Source organism: Acyrthosiphon pisum, chromosome A1 (genome assembly GCF_005508785.2).
Source record: "Acyrthosiphon pisum isolate AL4f chromosome A1, pea_aphid_22Mar2018_4r6ur, whole genome shotgun sequence".
Taxonomy (NCBI): Eukaryota; Metazoa; Arthropoda; class Insecta; order Hemiptera; family Aphididae; genus Acyrthosiphon; species Acyrthosiphon pisum.
In genome coordinates this window covers 135,660,300-135,672,832 of record NC_042494.1, presented here as the reverse complement: position 1 = coordinate 135,672,832, position 12,533 = coordinate 135,660,300, and the positions used below count along the sequence as shown (strand labels likewise).

Below are 12,533 nucleotides of genomic sequence, written 5' to 3'. Positions count from 1 at the left end.
TTATTCAAATGTCGTTTACCATTTTGAAATGTTTACACTCCAATAATGCAAAATGTGTGTGCGCTATACGTCAATGTTCATTTTATGTTTGTTTTTTTTTGTGACAAAATTTAGAAATTAGTTTATTTTAACAACATTGTCTGCATAACATCAATTTTGATTTGTAAGAAAAATAAGTGTATACAATATTAGTATGTTAGCTTAGTTACCTATATAGTACAGTTGTCTAAATGGTCCTAACTATTAAGCATTGTCCTGAAAAGATTTTTATAGAATCCATACCTAATGAATAAAATCTTATGAAAGCAAAGTAACAGAGCCGAAAACTGTCATCGTGGTTATTATTAAATTGATTTTAATTTATTTGTTTAGTTACGTATACTAAATCTCTCCTAATCTTAAAACTCTATTTATTACCTACATTGAATTATTTTGGAATTAAAATCAAATTTTTCCAGGTGACTTAATTCATGAAATAAATGTATTTTAAATATATTATGTATTCAAAAACAGATAAATACCAGCTAGTACAAGTATCAACGTATAGGTAAACATAACAGCTCAACATGTCATATAAGTTGAATATATGCAAAGTATCGGGAAAGGTGCAATAATAAATCGGAAATGTATAACTAAAGGATACCTTTAATTAATGAAATATATTTCTTTATAGATTAGCAGTTAAATATATTCGTGCTCAGGATTTGAGAAAACCTGACGTTTATAAATTTTTTTTAAAGTTTAAAAAATGAAAACGAATAATAATTACTTCCAATGCTAGGAAAGTTTTATTTGTTTTATAAAATATCTGTACCTTTGAGCGATTTTTCACAAGAAGCTTATTATAAAAACGATTTATGTTAACTGAAAATAGGGGATTGTTTTTGTAAATTATAGAACATAGCTCTTATATAGTGTTATTCTTTATTTTAAACATTTAAATGAAGTTAGATAAATGATTGTTTGAACAACATTTTCATCATATCATTGTTTAATTATAGGTCAGGTTATGATTACACTTTAACTATTTTTTTTTTTAATTCTATACGCAACTCATTTATTAAAATAAATAAATTAATATCAAAAATGTAAATATTTTAAAAATAAATGCAAAAGAATACTGAATGTATACAAATATTTTTAATAACAAATATTATTGCTCCGAGTAGTTTTTATTTATTTTACTGTATTTAATTTTAATCTATTTTTTTCTTGATAAAACTGGATATACCTATGTTTGGTATATTATTATAATTGCGTGTAATATTGATTTCAACATTTTTCCATTCTTATTTCAAAGTGCACGATAAGCGACTTCAATGGATTGCGACCCGATGTACCAAATCCAAAAATATAAACAGCAGCTGATATCATAATATAAACCACATTTAAGTTATTCTATTTTCCGCGGACATTGAAAAACATATAAAAACGAAAGACGTTTTCTGTGCTACAGACGAACACAGGTAACTTGGTATGAGCCTAAGAGTTCTTATTCCGAATAGGTTTTGACTTGTGTGTGTGTGTGAAATATGCCATGAACGATTCCTATTATACTTCTGGGTATGACCTGGTTTGCAGGCTTAAGGTTGGTTAAGCGTGAATCGGAGCCTCTGATAGCAAAACGAAGGGGAAATTACCGACCCGAACAGGAAGAGTGATAGAGGATCGGCTGCTTTTGTTCGGGGCCAAATTAATTTAAGAAACATTTCTGGATTATTCACTTGCAGAAAACCATCGAGCTCGCGTCCTGCGCTGGCTGCTGCGAATCGCTTCAGATTGGATTGGACAACAGACGAGCCTAATGGACACTTAAAAGTGGAAAAGCTTATCTGCAACACACCACTCGTGACTTCCCTGAATCCTGTTGGCCCAACGTATCGCGTTTAATTAAAACGTACATTTTCATAACTCGTTCAAATGTAAATTTATTTTCTAAGACGATGCACACCAATAAGTATTAACGATATCACGGGCACCGTGATTGTCACAGGTATATTATATTGTGCGCGTCATGCTCAGCGACTGCGTGTTGGACAATAAAAATATACGACATTGTCAGTTAATTCAAAGATTTCCCGGATTTTATTTTATTGTCCATTGAAATTAACTGTAATATTATATTATATTATAAACGGATTTCCGATTCGTATTAAACGCGATTACATCTAGACATTTACATTCTAAATGATAGTAATAATAATAATAATAATAATATAATGTTGGTAACTATTCGTATTTATTATTAACATTATAGTCATGACTTTATCCACACTACACGTTAATTTTTTATTCAAAGAAACTTATTTCAATATTATTATAGCTCATAACAGGAAGACAATTATTTCAGAACAGAATAATTTAATAAAGTTTATCCCAAGATATAGTTTATACACTATTACCGAGTTCGTGGACAATTGTATGGAAAAGCGCAACAGTAGTCATTTAAATGATTCTCTATTGTAACAATTCAATTTTATCAGATTAGTGATTACACGACCGTAAAGCAAATTTAATGGTCAGATATTTCATCATTGAAAAGTAATATAATTCATTATCATAACAAAATCAGAAATTTATGATAATCAACTACACTCAAATTGTGTAATATAATCTAATATTATGTTTAATGAAAAGCATACTATACCGGGTAACTAAACAAAACGATATTTTATACTACGACGTATTATAATATTGTACTGAGAACTGTGGACTATTAATAATAGGTATAATTAAAAATATTTTATATACCTATTTAATTATTAATAAGTAGTCTTATGTAAAAATGTATAAGTATTAAAAGACTACAACGTAGGTATATCATGCATTCATGCTGGTATGCTTTGGCACATACATTATAAACTTCTTGAAGCTTGAAATTGTTATAATTAATGTAAAATAGCTATTACTCGGAAGAAAATAATACGTTGGTTATTGATGTTACATCATAAATGTATAAAAAAGTAATATTTGGGGCATAAGCAAGTTGAAAATCATCATCAACTCGAGTGTCTACGTAGGTACCTAGGTAATAATGCCATCGACTGCTATATATAGAGTTATAATTTTAATTACGGTGAATTTACTATAGGTATAATGCCATGAAGTATTAAATTTGGGGAATTTTTATTTTTAAAGCATCCGTCGAAGGTTATACAGCTTTAACGTCGTTTTAATTTCTTTCTATTTTCTAATGTCGTCAACGAAATGATTTTGAGGCGGTCAGAGTTATATTAAAACCTACCGACCGGGCGGATACATTGATTTCCGGTAGAATTTCAATTGTTGAGCACGACAACAGACGTAGGTATATGTCAATGTAATTACAATCACATGCAACGTTCAATACCTATATATATATATTATATTGTACAGAACGAACTACCTGCAGCAGTTTATTGGTAATAGACGAGATAGACTTGAGTATTACACTGTTGTACCTACCTATATAGTGTATACATTTACGGTCCGACTGTTATTTAAAAACTTACGATGGCCCGTGGAAAATGAAATGAGGTTTCTCGGTGGTCGTATTTCCTGATCGTTCACATATTATTATGTTTCGTTATAAAAGGTTGAGTCCTGCGTAAATAAAGTTCTATGACCCAACTTAACATCAGTGTTAAACATAAATTTGAAAATATTTCATAATCGTATTATCAGATGCCATTATCGTGAAATTATTTTAATTTTAAATATAGGTCTTACCTGTTATTCACTTCCGTTAGCTATCCATGGTGTACGCGCGATGTGTTTTTTTGTAAATCAGTTTACGTGGAAAAATTTTGAAAAGCATTGGCTCTAATTTATCATTTTAGTATCTAATATTATAATTTTTATACGCATTTTCAAGTATTTTTTTAATGTACTATAATCTAATATAATAATTGATGTTTTTTTTTTTTATGGAACAACATTTAATAGGACTTAAGTTTATATAAGACTTGGTTTATTTTGTAGCTTGATATATTAAATAAATAGATTTTATATAGGACTCGAAACATTACCAAGATGAATAATAATAATAGGTAGAATGTGCGTCTGGACATTAGGCACATTTGGATACAGAGGATGTCGGGGTAAAGTACGATTGATAATAATTAACTGATCTTTATCGTATGACATTTTGTGCCACGAGGTGTGGGCATAATAGTTCCGAGGTTGGAATTCGGTCTGAAAATTGGTGCGTTCATTTGTGTTCTATACAGATTCAATTAAAACTATTATGCTTAGGTACTATTGTGTTTCGTGAAAATAATTACAATACATTAAGATTATAACGTCTAAGAAAATATGTTGACCCAGTATAAATATTTAAAATAACCCATCATTTTAACCAACAGATTTTTTTATTTTTTTTTATTATTTCTTATTTTTAATAAAAAATGTTTTAAAAAAAGTGGGAAATGGTTTTTTTCCACTGAAGTCTTCGTTTCGTTAATAAAAGTAATTATCCAACATCCTTTTGCTCTTTTACTTCGCTATTAGTACCCGTGAACATAATCAATTAAAAGATAGGGAAACATTTTTTTGGTAGAGTATAGAAAGGGGAAGGTGTGCAAATTAAATTGCCGCAGGCAGGAGGTTTCTGCATAGCCTGTAATAATAATAATAAAAAAAAACAACAGCAACATTTCGGCAAGAAACAAATTATCTCTAAGGTATACTTAAAATTAAATTTTATTTATTACAAAGAGTTGTGCCTTTGTATAAGATTACAAGCATCTGGAAATTAAAAAAAATATATATATATTAATAAGCAAACACTTTTTGTGCACCCAAAATGAACATCCTCTGGTTTTAATACTTGAGTTCAAAAAGTGTAAAATAACATGGTAGATTTTAGTATTGATATATTATGTTTTTACTATTTACGAAAAATGTTATTAAAACAGATTTTCCAAAAACGAAAAATCTTGAGAAAATTAATTTTACCGGCGTTGTTTCTAAAAGCAGTAAATTGAATACTTATGTAACATCTTCCTCTGCTTTTATAACAGTTGCGTTGTTGTATATAGGTACGTTTTGAAGAGCCGATGGGATTTAGAATCCTTCAAATCCTATAATATAATACAAATGATATTATGTTCAATGTATGGAATAAGAAATATAATATTATATTGATAAAGTTAAAATCGCATTGTAGGGATACATATTATATGGATACATTGTAATTGCTGTACTTTCCCTAACTATATATTTATGGAAACGTTATTTATTTCATTAAGTATCTACAAAGTTTACAGTCAATCTATTCTGTAGGTTAATAGAATATTATGTTTAGGATACAATTTACCATATTATTATATTTGTATGTAAATTAAATTTAATATTATAATTTATAGTATTTTGAATAACAATAATTACTAAAAGTAACTCTCAAAAAAAAAGACCCATTTTTCTTTTTTTTATAGTTTAATCCGCTGATTATGTAATAATTATTTTGTCCCGTCACGCGCCATCATTGATTCGTAATACGATGTACTCGTCGAGATTATCGAACTGATTATTGTAATTTTTGGTACTTTTCTTCGTCCTTCTAAATGCTAGATTAAGGCTCTCGGTGCCAATATACAATTTTTCCCACGAAAATACGCTCTACGGAAATAAGGATCCTGTTCTGTAGAATCAACCAAATTTGATAATTTTTTTTAACTAATAGAGAGTTAGTAGCAATTATCTACAGGCCACATTGAACTCCATTTTTCAATATTTTAATCTAAAACTTTATAATATGTATTCAAAAATAACACCGTTTTAAGCTTTTTTTCACAAATGTAATATACAATTATATGAAATAAAATAGAAAAATAGAGCTCCATGCATTCTGTAGGAAGTATTATTTCATATATAAAAATAGTTACGAAAAACTGACAGTTCTATGAGGCATGAGAATTATTATAGTGAAGTCATTTTTTTTCGATGTAATATACCGTATCAACCCCCTAAATATAGATATCGACCAGTAGAATAGCGGAAAAGTATTATAATCGAGATGGCAACTAAAATAAAAAATATAATTTTCAAATTTTATAGGATTACGGAAAATTTAAAAAAAAAGAACAACTTGGCCCCTTAACATCATTCTATATACCTCCTACCTTATTTTCGCTATATTGGTATAATGCGCATGATACCAGTGTAGACTTATTTACACAACTGCCACCATCTTACGTCGCAGTACATAATATTATTACGATGACTTACAGGTCGCTTGGATCCACATCGATCGGAAGATGATACTCGCAGTGCACAAACATGTCATCGCCCGAATACCCAGATTCAGCATGTCTCACGATGGCCAGAAGACGTGGTTGCTGAACATCAACGGCGTGAGAGCTTCGGACAAGGGAATTTACATGTGCCAAGTTAACACCGACCCAATGATCAGTCAAGTCGGTTATCTGCAGGTGGTCGGTGAGTGCGGACTTACGTTAATAATAATATTATAGTGGTGAAGGAATACCGAACAATTATTTTTCATTCGTTAGAATGTCACGGTTTTATAACAATTATTATAATATTATCTGTCCGGGAGCAAAAAAAAAAAAAATCGATGGCCATTATAATTATATTTAAATTTATTTTTCCACCCTACAGATCATGGTCGACTTTTCATCAAGCCAATATTATTATTAATGCACATAGGATAATTCATTATTATTTTTTTATTATTATTATTATTGTTATATTTTAATCCTTAAGAAAAACATTCTAATTTTTTAACAGCTGAGTGGCCTAAAAATATCGCTCAAGAGCGATACTAAATCTGAATATTATGTTTTGTATTCACAGGAGACCATCGATTGCATTTAAAAAAAATCATCATCATCATCATCATATCAAAACTCATAACAATATAACCGTGCCCGCAAGTTAAGGTTATATTGCCTACTACCCGCATATACATAATTTAATATACTTTTGGTAATGAGGATTGTGGGGGAATGGAGATAAAATTTAATTAAAAAAATCCCCAGAACTGGCTTAAAATTCAGGACTAATTTTTTCCCACCTGCACCGGACTGTCCGGCAAAGCCGATTATAATATTTTAGAACAGCAAATCCCATTTTTTCTCGTATAGTTTTCACTATATCATTCAGCGGCGTTTGAACGAAAATAGTTTTAAAAAAACTCAACTAAAAATACACGAGCTCTTTGGATGGATTATTCACTTCAATGTAATCCAATGACTCCACTTTATTTCTCTATAATACTGAAAAAAAAAAGTTAAACAAGTTTTTTATCCTCAGATTTATTTACGAATAAACGTTATAATATCTTCAACCGTAATAGTAAAGATTAGCTGTATAATATGTTTGTTGATATCATCTAAAAGCAAAAATAAAAACTCAAATACAATAAATTATTCGAGTAGAACTATATATAATGTTGTTAAAGCTGGAATCATGGTTCTAAGACACTCGAAAACAAAAAATAAAACTTACAGGTAGACATTAATAGTTACAATGAATTAATTATATCTAATTAAAAAATAACAGGATTAAAAATGTTCATAAGTTATTACTATTATCCGTACGACAATATTTTGTTTTAATTTTCAATTTTTATATTTAAAAAGAAGAATGCGTTAAAATCTGTTAAAAATATTTAAAAATAATTTATTTTTGAGTTTGAAATGGGGATTTATTAGACACGATATATTCTATAGGTCAGAAGCCGAACGCAGCCGATGATTACAGTGGACTAGACACGCGTGGTGATGCGAGAAACAAATTGTGCGCATAATTATTGTGGAATAGAGTAGATACAATAGGGAAAATGCCAATTGGGAGACCTTGTTTGAGATGAGAAGTTGTGATAAAAAATACGTATAATCACTGAACAGCTGATAAGGACAATTTTAGCATTAGATGTGTGATAGTATATGGTCTTATGGCCGATAGACAATATTAGAAGTAGAAAAATTAGGTATCCATAGTATAAGCATTTTAATAACTGAGAAACTAATCGTTCAAATTTTGAATTAATTTCTAAATAATGTACTGTAAAAAAGATGGTTCTCATTTTACAAATACATGTTTGATAAGTACATATAACTTTCTTAAGTAATACAAAAATCTCAAGAATTTTAAATTGAATATTTAAGTATATTATTTTTTAAAAAAAACCTAAAATTTGATTAAATAAATAAATTATTAAAGAAAAAATGGGAATGTAAAATGCTTATACAGTTAATTTGGCGCAAATAGGCTGTCGGAAATAACATACCTTTTTTATTTTGTCGCAAATAGTCTGTACCCAAAACGAATACATTTTTCTTTTTGGCGCAAACGGAAAATTCCCGGTGAATCACCCTGTATAATAAATATTTATATACATTTTATAAACTGTCAGTTTAAAGTTGATTTGTATTGTACAACGTTAAAAATAAATGTATGATATTAAGATATCACTTATGGTACCTATAGTTCAAAGCATAAACAATAATTTTTACAATTGAGAAAAAAATATACTGAGAAGAAATTTGAATTTATTAATTTTTAAAATGCACGAATAAACGTAGTATCCATATTTACTCAACCAAGTATTTATCACGATCATGTATTCAAATTATACATATAAAACAATAAAATAAAATTTATTTTTAATACAGTTAACTTTTAATGCAATATGATTTTAATGTACCAACTGTAAAACCCTACCTACTTGAAGTTATTATATTTTTATTTCATTGAATTGAATAATAAAATATTTTACTTTTAGAATAAACCACAAGTAGGTGTAGTTGGATTATAAGACATGAAAAACTGATAAATGCTTCAGAAAAACATAATAAAGATTGACTTGTTATGCAATAAAGGTAATTGAGTTAATTATAAAACAAAAGATAAATATTTCAAACCAATTAAACTTTAGACGCTAAACAAGTAAGCCAAGCAACTTAAAATTTATGTAATTAATTTTAATACATTGTTTACGTTTCTTTACTTAATTTATTTTAATAAGAACACTAAAAAAGAGTTGATTAACCGGCTGTTAAACCAAAAAAAATTATGAAATTTATTAAAACTACTTAATTTTAATATAATTTTTAGTTTTGCATTATACTATGGTACCTGTGTAGAAAAAGATTTACCTATAATAATTGAAATACAAGCGAGTTTAGGCTTTGGATTTCACGTTATCCAATGTCTTATTACATGTTTTGTATTCTTTCGAACGCTTTGTAGTTTCTTTATTTAATAACAATAAATTGATAATTATTCACAATACTTAAAATCGTCTAAAGTTATTATAAATACGACTATATGTATCTATTTTTGGATTATCTGAAACGATGCTTCCATGCTGAAAATTCCACAATATTTACAATTAAAAACGAATAATCTCGTTTATTACTAGTCAAGTTTTTTTTATTTTTTTTTTATGTTATTATTTTCAACTTAAATATATAACATTAAATACATTGAAAATGTGGAACTTTTGTTAATATTGACCAAAATATCGTTATAAAAGCTTCAAATTCCACTGGAAAATGTTTGGCCATTAAATGTCAAAACTATCTCGAAAACATATCGACTTTATTTAGACGAAAAATAACTTTAGCGAACAAAATGATAATATTTATTATTACATTCTATTCTTATAAAACTGACATTTCTAAGAGAGGATTATATGCGTTCTTCGCTCGATTCTCCTCTGAAATTGTTATTCATTCGTATGGCATTCTAAAAAATCACAATAAATCCTACATTTCGTGCATTATTCAAATGTACCTACCTAAAATTCTTTGAAATCTATGCTAGTTATGCGAAATCAACTGCGCCGTGGTCCTTTGTCTATATGATATTAAAGACAATTATTTCTTTATGGAATTTAAATTATCAAAATCCGCATGAGCTTTGATGTTTGAACCGTCTCTGTTCATAATTATTCAAATTTAAACCTATCCGTGCGTTTGTCAAATTTTGATCACTACGGTTTTCATATAGTTACCTGCCTAATCAAAATAATGATACGTATACATTTAAATTATCATCAAACAAATTATTATTAATATTCATGCCATTAACTACTCATTATATAACGTGTCTCTAATTTATATCATAATATGGAACATTATTACCATTAAATATTGTAATAAATATAATATATATATATATATATAATTTTTATATAAGCTCCATAATATATGAGAAGTTTTTTTTATCGATGGAAGAAAAGAATGATTACGTCTGTGGGTACTGAATATTATTAGACATGTTTTACTTGTTCACAGATGATTTTTCATGTTCAATGCTTTCAACAAAAACAAAATAAGCCATCCGAAATGTTTATAATTTGTTTCGTATGATAATAATATATATTGAAAAAAGCACTTATTCTTACTTTTTTTCAAACTTTATAATTTGGTATTTCACATTAATTGCATTATAAACTACATCGCAAAAATACTTTTTGAAAATATCTTACATATTTCTATAACACACTATGCATTTTAGATATATTACGCAAAATTTCGTTATTTAAAGAAAAAATATTATAAGTTGAGCGATACATAATTTAAAAAATATATGCTGAATAAGAAATATGAGATATTATACTCATTCAAATATAATATTTTAAATGGGTAAAAAAAGCTGTTAGTGTACCTATTCATTTTAAAATTAAAATATAAAACTGCAAAATAGTTCTCAAGTTTAAAAAATATTCCGCATACTAATATTATAAAAATCTATATAAAATATGTAATATAATATATATTATGTTGAGAAATATTATAATATTTTGAAATAATTTTGTAGCTTCCTCTATCTAACCTTACCGCAAATATTCGAAACCATTAAGTTTCATGCTCTAATAATTACGAACAATAAAAGTTTGAACTTGGGAATATTCAAAATTTCAAATAATTTTAATACCCATAATCTTAATAACCTGAATAATCGTACCTATATCCCGATTTAAGAATCCAGATAAAATGAATAAAATGTATAAAAATTAAATATTGTTGCCGTATCACACTAGTCTTAACCACAGTCCATACAAGTAATAAATAATGAAAAACCGCATATTGGATTTCATATAAACTTTTACCGACATAAATAATGATTTTACTACAATACTGGACGTTTCAATAAAGGAGCATAAATGTATTATTGACTTACGTTTTCTAGACTGTCAAATACCTGACGTAAGCCTATTGTTTATGATTTGTGACTTTCTTTGCTACGAAGCGTCCAATATATTTCTTATTTAAAACCGTGCGTGATTTTTCATTCTTTCTATTTAAACAAAAAAATATATAGATTTATTTAAATGACATGTTTCAAAACTAAACTGTAAATACATGCCCATAGGTAGCTGGTAGGCATTACGTTTCTAACTTCGGTAAAAACTATAATATTACACAATGGGCAATTATATTATAATGATTGGAATATGTGACACAAAATTTAAACAAGTTTCAGTAGTTTGATAACTTCCATAGTTTTTTGTTCATAGTATGTTATAAACAGTTGTATTTGTTTAGGATAAAAATATTATTTTATACTTGGTTTTAAGGACAACAAAAATCCACAAATACAAAGAACGGTTAAAAATAGAAAATCAATATTGGCGGACGTTTAGTGATTATTTTTCCACGCAACAATAATTCATACGACGAATTAAATTATGAATTGTTAACTTAAATTAACTAAATAATATAACTAAACTTATAGAATGTGTGATATTTAATGGCATTTATTTGTTATTAAAACTAAAAGTTTATAAACTATTGTTTAATTCTAAATCAATAATGAAGAATATATGAATCTAATCTTTTTTTATTATTTTAATATTTTATCTTAAAATAATATCTTAGTTAGAATATTGTATTATATGAATACATGATATTTTGAAAAAAAACGACGCAATTTATAAAACGACCAGTAATGTACTGTATATAATATAATTATGATGTACATACTATAATGTATGACTATAATTTCAATAAGCGGAAAATACATAGTTTGATTCTTCTTAAATATTAATACGATAAATCATAAATACTACCTATTTAATATTATATTATAAATAATCAGTTAGTCAAGCGGTTTTCTGTTTTTTTTTTTCATTTTGCTTTTTGTGAACGACAATTAAGTCGACGACCATAAATTATATAACACATGTCTTACTGTTCTATTAAGCGCCGAAGAGCGAGCAATGTGAGAGAAGAGTTCCTATACTCCTATAATTGTATACTGTGCAAATTTTTTCCATTCATATTGATAAGAATTAATAAAGCAAATTAATCAATTGCATGTTGACAGTGCCACCAAACATAGTGGACGATGAAAGTTCCACTTCATCTGTAGCTGTGAGAGAAGGTCTCAATATATCACTTACGTGCAAAGCAAAAGGTAATCCAGAACCAAGGATCGTGTGGAAAAGAGAAAATGGATTCAATATAACAGTGGACAGAAGGAAAAAAGGTAAAAAAAAAAAACATGCTCTTATTTAGATAATATAATTTTCACGATCTAAACGTTGACTTCTGTAAATAAAAACTATTATTTATTTAATA

General features: G+C 27.6%; 1 protein-coding gene across 1 annotated transcript in view; it reads left to right on the top strand.

Moving 5' to 3' along the window:
* LOC100165725 (neurotrimin-like) overlaps positions 1 to 12,533 on the top strand; it is a 146,668-nt gene that overhangs the window by 61,522 nt on the left and 72,613 nt on the right. Inside the window, exons 3-4 of the mRNA NM_001293409.1 lie at positions 6,210 to 6,417; positions 12,280 to 12,441. Of these exons, the coding sequence (NP_001280338.1) occupies positions 6,210 to 6,417; positions 12,280 to 12,441 (370 nt within the window). The remainder of the gene's footprint in view (positions 1 to 6,209; positions 6,418 to 12,279; positions 12,442 to 12,533) is intronic.